At 38.0% G+C, this 13,968-nt stretch overlaps 1 protein-coding gene across 1 annotated transcript in view; it reads right to left on the bottom strand.

Moving 5' to 3' along the window:
- Positions 1-13,968, bottom strand: part of LOC306879888 (mRNA-capping enzyme-like) — a 143,071-nt gene that overhangs the window by 47,125 nt on the left and 81,978 nt on the right. The window contains exon 12 of the mRNA XM_079433117.1: positions 3,355-3,423. Coding sequence (XP_079289243.1) covers positions 3,355-3,423 — 69 coding nt within the window. The remainder of the gene's footprint in view (positions 1-3,354; positions 3,424-13,968) is intronic.

Genomic DNA, 13,968 nt, shown 5'->3' with positions numbered 1-13,968 from the left:
CAGTTTGCCTATCGCTCCCAAACAGATCTACGGACGATGCCATCTCTCACGTCCTCCACGCTTCCCTCACACACTTGGACAGCAACGATGGGAATTATGTAAGGCTGCTATTCATTGACTATAGCTCAGCTTTTAACACTATAGTCCCCATCAAGCTGGCATCTAAACTCACAGACCTCGGCCTAAACTCTTCACTCTGTGACTGGATTCAAGACTTCCTCACCGGCAGACCTCAAGTGGTGAAAGTTGGCCAGTTCACCTCAAACTCCATCACCCTCAACGTAGGAGCCCCACAGGGCTGTGTCCTGAGTCTCCTGCTCTACTCTCTCTACATGCATGACTGCGTGTCCTCTCACAACAAGCTGAGGAAATTCAGGGTCTCACCAGCAATCCTGAAAACTTTCTATTCAGGGACCATAGAAAGTGTATTGACTCAGTGGATCTCAGTGTGGTATGGAAACAGCTCCAATCAGGACTGCAAAGCACTACAGAGAGTTGTGCGCTTAGGTGAGCGCATCTCAGGGTCTGCTCTCCCCTCTCTGCAGGACATCTACCTCAAACGCTGCAAAAATAGAGCTGTCAAAATCATCAAGGACTCAAATCACCCTGGTAACCGACTATTCACTTTGCTTCCATCTGGAAAGCGCTTCCGTAGCCTGATGGCAAAAACTGAGAGACTTAGGAGGAGCTTCTTCCCCCAGGCCATCAGGTTCCTAAACTCTAACTCTGTGTCATAACATCACTTGACCCCATGTAAATATCAATATATCTATAAGCTATTCATCATTTTTTCTACCTCATATTGCTGCTATTTAAATACCCTGTACAACTTTTTTTGCACATTCCTGTTATATTACTATTTATGTCAACAACATACTGACCTGCACATTTATATTTTTTTATCTTTTATTTTATTCTTTTCTACTTTTCTTTTCTTAATATTTGTATTCTATACTATTGCACTGTCCTTGGAGCGGACCTGACTTACATTTCACTGCTGGTTATACTCTGTATAATTGTGTATGTGACGAATGAAAAAAAATCTTGAATCTCTCTAATGGTCACACCAGCAATGTAACATTATCACAACATTCTGGAGATCTGTGCATAATGTACAAAGTTCAGAGGTTCTGTGTCACTGTACAGAAAATGTCTCATTGCATTACAGTGAAAAAAGCCAATATCAGAGCAGCTATGAGAGATGCTGATAGAAAGCCCAAACATCATGTCAGCAGAGAAAATACATTATGCTGTTTAAATAGAGGGCTTCTGAGGACACTTACTTTAATACATTTTTAAACATATTGATGTGATTGATCGGTTGTCATGCAGGACCGTGATGTGTATGACCTTTACCTTGCATTTGCAGAAAGATTGAACAATATTGGAAAAATGGAAATGTGTTTTTTTTTGCCAAGTAACCTGATGGGTATTTTTATGATTTCTGCAGCTTTAATGATGCAATTGTAAGAACCTCTCTCTTCAGTTTTGTTTCTAATCAGTCAATGGGCACACTGATGCCCAGCTTGTGTTTTCAATCCGGCACACCTGCGGAGAACCTCTCGTGTGTTTATCCTCCTGGGACCTGCTTTTGTCCTCTATAGAGGATTTTTTGTGTGCGTGTGTGTGTGTGAATTTGTCTGCGACCATATATGCCACATTTTTACAGCCACATGCCTGGTGCATTCTGAACTTTTAGAGAAAACAACTGTTGGGGGTTTAGCTGTGTGAAATGAATTTTTAATGGAAGCACAGCCCATTTTATCTGCGTTTCTCCAGGTTTTATGAAGGTCAATTTAAGACTTTTTAAGACCAAGTAAAGAAAATGTAAGGCATTAAATTGAATGGAACACAAGACATCAACATGGTCTCTGAACATGTTTTGCAAGGCTTGTATTTTCCAGTGCAAATGTCTGAAGACTCTTAAATCAAGATACATTTATTTGACATGGTTTCTTCGTGGTCTTAGTTATGTGAGTGAGTTTATGATTAAACAAGAACAAATCTCTGTCAATGGGCTCAGAAAAATCTACTTAATTTAAAAGGAATACAAGTTTTCATCTCTTGTTTTAAGCATAAACTCACTTTATTCGTTCAGTTTTTAAAATCTATCTGTCTTGATTTAAGTATGTTTAAGATATTTGTATAGGAAAACAAGACAATTACTAAGGAAGTTTTACGTTTGTTTGTTCGTTTTTGTTTTTGCAGTGCATGCAACATTTAATGCCATGACTTTATGAATTTAAGACTCAGATTTAACACATTTTTAGGCCTAAATTCGTAGAAAGATTAATTAAGACTTTTTAAGACCCTCAGAAACCTGGTTTATAAAAAGAGGAACAATAGGTGCATTAGTTTATCATTACATGCATTTGTCTGACTGTCATGTTTCTTGTGAATAAAATGTCTCAGTCTCAACATTCAGCAATTGTTTGAAAGTTGTAGTTTTTCTAGCTTATTTAATAGTTTGTAAAAAAAAAAAAAAAAGGGAAATAAAACAATAGAAAATCACTGCTTATTCAGAACTGAACGACCTAGCGTGCATACAGGACTTACAATCATTTTTATTTATAGGTCAAATCTGAAATTTAGTGCAGTTAGTGACATTTCTATGATGTAATATGCAATGTAAAAATGTTTATGATAGTATATATTATTATGGGCGCAAAACGTATAATGCAATGCAACATGATGATTGAGAGGCCAATAAATAATCCTTCCTAAAAAAAAACTTCCTGATGATCATATTTGATACTCAACATTTTTGATCATGTTGATAAATTAGAGACCTTAGAAATTTGTGTATCAAATATAATAAAGTAGGCTTTACAGGGATAATAACTCAAGTCCTTGTGTCCTCTACAGAGGCATATAATAAAGATAAAATGTTATTATACGATAATAAAGTGATGTAATAATTTAGTTTTTCCTGCTTTAGACCTCATTATGAATAGAAAAAAAAAAAATTGTAGCTTAGCTTAGTTACTCATGACGCATGTATGATATTTGTGCATAATTCATGGTGACTTCATACAAAACAAACTGTTATTGGCTGAGAGCTTTGTCTAAATTTGAGCTACTAGATGGCTCATAATGACTCAATAACAGTTTGAGAGCATTTGTGTGCATACACACCGTATAATACCACATTAACCATGGATTATTACTGCCATAAACTGAAATGCTTATGAGGAAGCCTGAATGAACCTAAAACAAACCCTCTTATTTACTCTTCAGATCACTGCAGGTAATTATTTTGTGGCAACGTTACATCCAGCCTCAATTTCCCCACACCTTGCATTTGCAGTCAGAGTGTATTTCTCTTCTAGCAGTTTGTGTTTGTGTCAGACTCACCCCTATAGGCTGGAAGATAAGACCATCAACTTCATGGCTGACCTGCGAGGTGAAACTGCCCTCCAGGAGCTGTGAACAAAGCAAAAGACACTGAGAATATGTAATGTGTCTATAGCACAAAGAACAGAGGCACTCTCCAGGAAAGGGCAAGATAGCTGAAAATCAGTTTCTCGTTAAACTTTGAAAAAACAATGACTTCCAAACAAAGTTTCCAAAGCAGATTTCCCAAACACTATCTCCATCTGACTATGTTTGAAAAAAAGGTAGCACAGTCCCGAAACTCAAGCCACTGAGCCAGAAGTTGACATGTCAGACTGCTTCCACAAACACAGAGGCATTTCAAAAGAGCCACTGAGCCATAGTGTTCAGTCTTTTAGAGTAAACAAACATATGAACGGCTCACTGCTTGCATATTAAACTGGGATTTGTGAAAATATATAAAAAAAATGGATTTGCATGCATGCATTAGTGTCTGACTAAGCTCATCATAAAACAGTGAGGGGTCTAAATACTGTGGCACTATCATAACATTGCGCTGTTTGTTTGAGCAAGGGTGGGGCTGGGGCTGTCTGATCAACCAATGGCAGTGCAGCATGTAAGTCTCAGCGCCTTAAAGGGATAGTCCACCCAAAAAGTCTCCTGAAGAGACACAATTACTTTATATAATTAAGAGATTTTATTTAGACTTTACTCACATATAAACAAACAGAGCACTAGAGTTGTGACGGTGAGGAAATGTTCCCATCGGTTAATCGATGTGTGACAACACCGGTAATATCGGTATCACCGCGGTGTGTGTGTGTGTGTGTGTGTGTGTGGGGGGGGGGGGTGTTCGTGGGGATAGTTTGTTAGAGTTTTCTGTCTTTTCCTCACTTTTCTTCTCTTTTAAATAGCTTGTAAATGCCCATGCAATTAGCATTAATTCTGCGTCAATTGATTGAATAGACAACAACAAAACAGTACGAGAAACTCACTTATATTAAACACAGAATGTTTAATTTATTAACAAAACAAATAAAAATACACTGTCACCTGTCGGTTTCCTTTTAGTTCTGTTTTGCCCTTATTTGGTATTTCCTGCTCTTGTTTCCTGTCATTAGTTAATTATCGTTAATTCTTATCACCTGTGTTCACATCGTTTGCTCAGTTTGTATGCTTTATAAGCCTTCTGTTCCTTGAGTTGAGTGTCCAGTCTTAAATTGTAACTTGGTAAGCCCGCCGGCAAAGGGTATGGCAGGCCCACCGACACTTGTTCCTGCGCTCCTGGACATGGCACTACCGTTGGAGTTTGCTGCGCCCACTCTAACCCCAGAATCTCCTTCACCTCAGATGGTCCCGTCTAGCCCTTCGTCTCCCGAGTTCCCCAAGTCGGCCAGCTTCACTCCTCGCAAGTGCCCTCCAGTGCTATTTTTTTGGAGTGCCCTCCAATTTTTTTTAAGTCCGCTATTTCTATCTTTTGCTGTAGTGTGTCAGTAGGAAATATCAGTTTACCACTGTATGTTTAGGTATCGGTTAGGAATCTAGAATATGATGCAGAATAAGGCATTTGTATTTGCTTTAGAGTGACCAATAAACAGCCAATATTCTAGTAATATGCATGCTAATAAGCAACTAGTTAATAGCGGAGTAGAGACAAAAAAGTGGTATCAGAGGTGAAGCAAGCAATTACACATTTAATTAAAGATACAAAAGACAAAAACATTTAATCATTGAAATAACGTGCACGGATGAATCAACAATAACACTAGAAACACATTTAAGAAAGTAAACAAGCTCAGTTTTGATTTCACTTTGACATTGCGGAACATCCTTGAGAAATAGCGACCAATGTCATATGTAAACAATACAGAAATCAAATATGCATATCTCAAACAACAGAGTGAGTTTGAGCGAGAGGCGACGGAGCTCTTATGTTTGCATTAGCGCGGCCCATCTATAGAGCAGCTGCTGTAAATTAATTCCTTTCTAATAAATGTTTCAAGACCTTGAGCCTATTTGTGTTTAAAAGGATCTCTGCCATCAACGTTCGCTACATGACTCAGACAAGGTCTCCCACCCTGATATCCTGCTCAATAGAAAGACTCTCGACTTCTTTCATTAGCGATAATCTGTCCTCAGCTGAACGTGGCACTCTTCGACCTTACCCACGATCCACAGGGACTGTGTTATATTAGCGCAACACACGGGGCTACAGCGGCAGAGTGTTAACAGGAAGTTCCTTTCCATGACTCTAATGAAGCATGACCCTCCACTCCACATTAGCTGCCTTATTTTCTCATTTAATCTCTAAGAAACACGTCTGCGCTCCTGCTGAAAGAGCCTTGGATGCTGTATTAAAATTCCAGTCAGTCAGGCAGTCTGCTGCAAACAGCATCTTTCATGCCTAATACAGCTCACCCTCAAAGCTCTGAGGAGCAGCAGCCCTCTCCATACGAGCCGGTACCTGCACAATTCACAGTCTGTTCAGAGAAGTGGCTAGTCAAAGGCGCCTTTCCATATCCAACCCCGTTTAATGAGGACATTACGGCTTAATGAGATCATTAACTCCCGTTAAACTCTTTCAAAGTGGCGTTTGAGATGAAACGATGGCGGTGCAAACGTGTGGGAAGAGTCTAAACCGCTGAGGAACAGGTTGTTTGTGTCGAAACCACCGCCGCCGCTTCATAGTCTGCCTTCCATAGTCTCCTTTTTAAATGATCTGTCTTTCCCTGAATAATTTAGATTTTTGGTCTCATTCTTGAATTCCATCTTAATGCAATTTGCAATTATTATATCTTGCTCATTTATTTGCATTTTCTGTTCTTTCTCTTTTGTGTATTTTGATTTCATTTCATTAGTTCCTTCTTTTCATTAGTATTATTATTATTATTCATTTAGTTTATTATTTGTTTATTAGTACTTTCTATCGTTCTGCCCCTGCCATTTTTCATTTTTATTTATTTATTTTGTTTTGTGTTCTTTTTCTTGTTCTTTGTCTGTTTTATTGAGCACATTTCATTTGTTCTTTGAAAGCAAAATTGGTCACTTGCATGATATCTGCAGAGCAGAGAGCCTGACAGTCACATTACTGCCAATCATGTGTGTGATTACAGCAACGGCCACATGACACTGACATAGAGTTGTTTTTGGCGGCCTGTTTTAATTTTTGTTTTAGTCTAGTCTTTGTGTGAAGCTGTCATTTTAGTTTTATTAGTTTTAGTCACGTTCATACTCTTTTTAGTCTAGTCAAGTTTCAGTCAACTAAAAGTCTGAGCATTTTAGTCTTATTTTAGTCAGAATTATCCATGACTATTTTTGTCTAGTTTTAGTAGACGAAAACTGATGACATTTAGTCTAGTTTTCGTCAATGAAAATTGTATTTTAGTCTCTTTTTAGTAATACAATTCTATTTAACCCAGTCAATATAGTATAAGTACCTAGTAGTATAGACGAAACCAACATTTTTTTTTAGCCAAACCCATTTCAAACAAGGTTATCTTATTATATTATTGTTACCTTACAGACTTAAGAATACATCCATTCCAGACACGGAAGACGCTCTAATTTGAATTTACAACATTTATTTTACCAACCAAACATGTTAGAATTGCAAACACATCTCCCAATGACGTACCCCGGTTGGCCGACCATCGGTCCCTTTCTCTGTGTCAGACTTAACTTTGTTGTCGTCTTCTAAATAATGCTGCGAGTGGGGCTTGAGGAAGTGACGTCGCCTGCGTCTGCGCAGTGCGACCTGAAGTGAGACACCGGAAATAGAAATACTGCAAAATAATAATAATAACGCGACTAAACGAGACGAAATAACGTTATAACATTTCGTTTCGTTTTGGTCAAAGAAAATGAAGAGACATTTTAGCATAGTTTTAATTTTGTAAACCACAATTAGTCTCGTTTTTATTCGTCAACAATATTGCATTATATATTTAATTATAGTCATCGTCACATGACCAGCATTTACGTTGCGTCTCATCTCGTTTTCGTCACGTGATAAAGGTTCGTTGACGACAATATTTAGTCATAATTTTTGTTGACGAAAGCAAAACTACACTGACAACACTGAGATTCTGCATCTATTCATGAGCGCTGAAGATTTTGATAGACCACTAAAACAATGAGGATTCTTTATATCCAAGTAAATATATAAAATTATTTTTGAAGATTTAAATAAACAATACTACATACAAAGCAGCATTAAGCTGGATGTTGTATTAAAAAAGGCAGCGGCTAGCATATTTTCTTAGCGATGGATGATTTAGATACATTCTATTTACACTATGTTAAAATAGCAGGATTTTCTGCTATTTATACTACTTATTGCAAATAGTGGCAATTATCTGCACCTCAGTATTGTAGTACATTATAAAACAGTATGCGATAACTTACTGAGTGTAAATTTTAATTCAAATTATTAAATAGATGCCACTTTACTGGGGCAATAAAGCCATCCCTACACCTACCCTAACCCTACCCGATACTTTATTTTCAGCTTTCAATTTCCTTTGTTTTTATTGAAAATAAATGCTTTTCTGATGTGATTTGAAATTTGAAAAGGGAGAAAAAAAAGTTTGCCAAAAGGTGGATTCGAATCAGTGTTAATTTCGTTGACGAAGACGACGACGAACCTTTTTTCTGTGACTAAGACGAGACATTGACGAGCTAAAACTAATATCTGATGATAAAAACTATGACAAAATTTATGCGCGTCTTCGTTAACAAGACGAGACGGGACTAAAATGTTATTTGAGGACTACCAGACATTCAAAATACATCCTATAGGCTAAATTAACTGTCTTGTCTTTCAAAATGTGTGTCTCTGTCATTGGATAAGGGGCGTTTGCATGGCAGCCGCGGTGGACGGATAGGCTACCAAAACACGAACTAGCGATCTGAAACAATGGCCTCAGCACCCAAAGGGTTAGGGAGTGGGTGACCAGACGTCCCGTTTTTCCCGGGAGTCCCAATTCATTGTCGATTAACTTAAAGTCAGTGAAGGATCAGTTCTCAGTGTTCAAATACACACACAGCAGTCCAAATGTCTCTCATGTAGAGTATCTCACGGAAATACAGTGCGTTATGGTTTAAGTGAGCTTAAACAGGTGGGTGAAAACTGAATGTATGTCAGTAGGCTATTACATGCATACCTTCCATCTTAAATGGACAGCATTCCTAATTATCTGTCATAAATGTTAACCAACAAAAGATGTTAAATAAATGTATACTTGTTAAGTAAACCTACTGTATCTGAAAAATAAGTTTAATTTATATTTCTACCAAAAAATGAAAATGTATTCCAGTTTTTCCTAATTCAATCCTTGATTCAAATTTCTCATAACTAAGCTTAATTGATTTGGTCTAAAGAGAGAAGTATTGATGACTATTTTTGTTAGAATACTACATATAAAATAGCTACCAAAATAAATGTTGGTAACTGCAGTTTGACTAAAAGTAATGACTAAAAGTTGACAAAAATGCAATGACTTTTCGTCGACTAAAACTAGACTAAAACTATGATAGACTCAAATGACTAAAATGTGACTAAGACTATTAAGCATTTTCGTCTCAAGACAAAGACTAAGACTCAATCAAAAATGCCTGCCAAAATTAACACTGATTCGAACCCGGGTCGATCGTGTCAAAATTAGTATGACATACATTTTACCATCTGCGCTACTGGAGCTGACGACAGGCAGCTGTCTTTAGTAATACTGACTAGCCCAATCACACGTTGGTGGGCGGAGTTAGTGTAAATAGCCTCTGCCAACAAGGTGGGCTATTTGCATCTCTGATGAAAAAAAATCCCAAAAGAGACTGCTTTAAAGGACAGTAAATCAGAATATTATAAAAATTATGGCTGGGTAAAAAATATCGATATCTCGATATTAATCGATTCTCATTTTTATGGAACGATATCGATTCTTAAATCCCAAGAGTCTAGCCTATTTTCAGGTAATGGACAGAACGTTGAAGGGCACTTCCAATCCAATATGTCGCAATAAGCATTGTGCTTCAGTACTTTTAATATGAAATAAAGTCTCAGATTTCAAATTCTGTCAACTGTGTTGCAGTATTCAATCAATAAATGCCATTTTGGCGCTGTTTAATGTGGAGTGAGAGATCGCTGTAGTGCCTCAGCGCGTGAACTGATCACCTCCTCCACATTAATACCAGTTTCAGCACAAAATAAACATGATTTAACATCCGAAGGGAAGTTAAAAGAAACAGTAGAACTTTAAAATCTGTATCCTGTCTCATGTAATCACTCAATCAGTGTTTCAGCCGCACAAAGACGTCAATATAACAGCTTCTAAAGAATGTCAAGTAACGTCACGTTTACCTCAGAAAAAACATATTTGGTGACCATAAACTCATTAGTCAGAAAAATAAACTGTAGAGAGGAGAATTTAGCTAAACATATGCACCATATAACATATTCATTATAAATTTTACTGTTCTTCAATGTTTAACTTATGTTTGAATAAATCCATCAAGTAATGACAGCCACCGTTTATATTTCAATAAAACGAATTGAAGTAGAAGTATTGTTATGTAATTGTAACTTTATTATTTTAAAAACTTCATTAAGTGTAATTTTAATAAATCAGTCAATTTTAACCTTCAATATTATAGTAATGTAGTGCCAACTGACTCTCGTGTCTATTTTACAGCATTAGTTGAGAGAGTTTTTTTCCATGAGAAAATTTGCCATGTACTGTAGGCTACCTGATATATATCCAACATAATCGACATTGAACCGAATCGGTAATCGAATCAAAAGATTGTGAATGAGAATCGAATCGTGAAATTTGTGTCAAAACCCAGCCCTAATAAAAACATATGCCATGCTATTATTAACATCAATATTTGATGTTATTTTATTGTGATGTAATAAGATAAAAAATGTGTTGTGTTGTAAAATCATTTTAGTAACAATTTATAAGTATACAACTCATTATTAGTACATAATATATTAATGTATAAACAATAAACAGATTAAAATGTATTAACATAGTTTGCAAATGATTTATAAATACTTTATTAATGTATACTTATCATAAAGAGATATACAATGTTTTGCCTGAAACACTGAAATCTTTCTATTGTGCTATCTTCGTGAGCTGCATTCAAATCAAACACACCCTGCATCACAATTTGCATACTAAGCATCCTCTCTCAAATCACAGCACTGGAAACAGTAAAGCGGATGCTCTAGTCTAGTGAGAGATGAAGCGCTTCAGAGCTGGCAGACTGGGGTATGAGAGCGATGCTGCTTCATCCGTTTGATTGTTTTTAAATGTCACATAAGTTTAATGGTTGAGAATACAACTACTTCATTTTAATGAGGATAATGTCAGAAGGAAGGAAGAACAGTATATTATCTGAATAATAATAATAAGGTAAGAAGGATAGAGAAAATGAATTGAGAAGTATCAGAATGTTAATGCTGACAGGATGATTGACAGGCCAGTTTATGGTGACATGATGCATGTAATTATAACTCCATTAGTGACTGGATATTTATGTATAGCTCACAGATGAGTTTTGTTGTAATAAATGGCATTTCAATGAAAAACATTTTTTGTGCTGCCTGGGCTTTAATGCAACGAACACAATGGCGGAAAAATGTCAAAACCACACAAAGGCACGCATTTGTATTAATCAGACACCTGAATATATGATAAATACCACAAATCAATTCACTAATGCACAAATAATGAGCAAACAAACATGCCATTTTGCATCTGTAACTGAATGCACAAATAAATGCACAGAAGTTTGCATTTCTGTTCAAATTCCACTATTAAATTAACTTTTTTATTTATTTACTGAATCATTTCTTGTTTGTTTTGGTTTTATTTACACTTTCAATCACTCATTTACTTCTTTTGGTTATTTGTTTTCTTTCACTCCTTTTTGCTATTTCTCTTTTGTGTATTTTGTTTTCTTTCATTAGTACCTTTTTCATTTTGTTCTCTCTAAATGCATACGTTCATCATATATTTATATCACACTGACCACAGCGGATTATCATTCACAAGCTGCCATTTATGACCTAGATATCGGCGTAAATGAAACGTGTCCTGCATATTGCTGTCCAGTTCATGTTTTGAGAGTCAGTCCTAAGGCTGAGGAGGCTGCTGAAGGATTTTCAAGATTGATGAAGACAAGGAGTGACACCGCCACACATGATAACTGGCGGAGGCAGGATTCATATCTGTTGGAATCGTGAGAGACCCAATGAACTCCTAGACAACAGTTCTTTGATCCTGACTGTAGTCTGCAGTTGAGATGTCATTCTCTACGATTACTGATGGGAATCTTTCTCTCTATTTTCCACTTCCTGTCTGCACATCAGATGGCTGGAGACCTCAACAATGACACCCTCTCAGTTCTCAACAGCCTGTTATTATGACTTCATTCTCAAAGACTTCATGCTCAGATCAGACCCGAACAAACAAAGCCAAGATGCGCGCACATGAGCTTGGAGGTTCAGGGCACAGAGGAACCAGATTAGAGGAAAACAGACTTATTCATGGTGAACAATGAACAGAGAATCAAATGCGATAATAAAGCGGCTACTGCGGACATGGGGTGAACCTCTTCTTGCTGGAAATTTCTCAGAAACCATCGAGCATGTTAATTTCACAGAAAATGATCTTACTTATCGTTCATAGACGTGGAGCAGAAGAGCACAGTTCATTGGCTGATGTTCCTGATATTGAACTGTAAGAGTCTTTTTATGAGAGCTGGAAAAAGGTCTTATTGTGGGGGTTTCATATAGTATCTGTAAATTACACGTCTGAACAGCAATGTCTAATTAAACCACACAGAAACAGTCCTGACATTTTGCATGACATTTATTCAATATTACTTGATGATAACATGTTTATAAACGTAAATGAGCCCTGTAAAATAAGGTATATTTTATTTCAGGAATGTCTGTCTGTCTATATCTATATATCTATCTCCTCCACAAATAGTTTTCTGTTTATTTGTTTCTGAATTCTGTTTTATAATTTAAAGAGGTCATCGGATGCCCATTTTCCACAAGTTGATACTATATCATTCTTTAGGGTCTTAATGAAAAGTGGCAGTGTAAAACAACACCCTTTTTACCCTGTCAAAAACAGCTCTGTTCCATAGACTAAAAAAAGATGGATGACGCATCTCCACTTCCTTCCACTATCTATAGAAAAGTGAAGCCAAAGCATCTCAGTATGGCCACTAACATCTTGAGTAAATGACATCATTTGGAGCCCGAGTCTGCACAGTAGGGGTAGGAGAAAAAAATAGATTCACCTATCACGATTCTTTTTACAACGATTTAAAAATCGATAGGTTTACCTCAGAATCTATTTTTATTTCATTATTTTATTTTTCCTAAGAGGTGGTGGGGAGAAGTTAGTGCGTTGTAATTCCAATAGAGGGCGAAATGTATCGGTGTGTTCGACTTGGAGCAGCAGCGCGCAGACGATTATCGTATAACATCAAAGTAACATCAAAGCGGTACTTTGACGTTATACAGCGATCGTTCTGCGTGCGCAGTACCGCTGCATTAGATGACGTCATAAACGTTTAAAGCCGAGAAAGCAAAACCATGACAGAGGCAGAGGATCAAACCTCTTCCAGAATTCTTTCTTTGCACTTTCACGTTTTGAATCCCAACTGCCTGGTGTCACGATGCAATAAGAGAACACAGTGAAAAAGACAAGGTCTGGGTCCAAATGCAGGTAAGGATATATTTTAATAAACAAAAAGGCCAACAAGGCAAAAAACAATACAGTATAGGAACGGGATACATCAAACGGCAACTACAATCAACACAATTAATTTAACCAGACAGAGTAGCGGGAGTGTGGTGTATAAATAGTCCATGACAATGGGGAACAGCTGCGAGTGTAATAATTGACAGGTGTGTGGATTTAGGGGAATGGAGTCTGGGAGGAAGGGAGATGGTGACCTCTGGTGGTGAGAGGGAGAAACACAGGGCCCAGACCCCTGACAGAACCCCTCCTCTAAGGAACGGCTTCCAGACGTTCCGCCAAAACAAAAACTAAAATCAGGAGGGAGGTGGAAAAGAGGTGGACCAGGGGGAGGGATGGCGGGCCAGGGCCGTGTAGCGGAAGAAGGCCTGGAGACAGAGGTAGACACGGGTGCCAGGGTGGTGCCGGCAGAGCAGGAGGCCAGGGCGGATAGGGTGGGTTAAGCCAAGGAGGATTGGGAGGCTTCGGGACCCTGGCAAATGACCAAGGAGGGACAGGGCAAAGCTCAAGAGCTGGCGCTGCCGCCTCTGGGAAGTAGTGAGCGGGCACTACTGCCTCAGGAACATTGCAAGCGGATACCGCCGCCTCGGGAGCCCTTTGAGTGGGCACCGCCACAGAAAGACCGTCGCATCGAGAACATTGTGAGCAGGCACCGCTGCCTCGGGAGGATCATGAGCGGACCCTGTCGCTTCGGGAGAACTGTGAGTGGGAACTACTCCCTCGGGAGGATCATGAGCACCGCCGCCTCGGGAGGAACGTGAGCTGGCAAAAATTTATTTGAAGTGTAATTTGATTATTTAGTTTGTCTCATGTCCCATTAGATTACATGGAGAGCGTGGGGTTTATGACCTAT

This window comes from Barbus barbus, assembly GCF_936440315.1.
Source record: "Barbus barbus genome assembly, chromosome: 14".
NCBI classification, from domain to species: Eukaryota; Metazoa; Chordata; class Actinopteri; order Cypriniformes; family Cyprinidae; genus Barbus; species Barbus barbus.
Note: the sequence above shows the minus strand (reverse complement) of the source record. Positions and strands in the feature narration are given on the sequence as shown.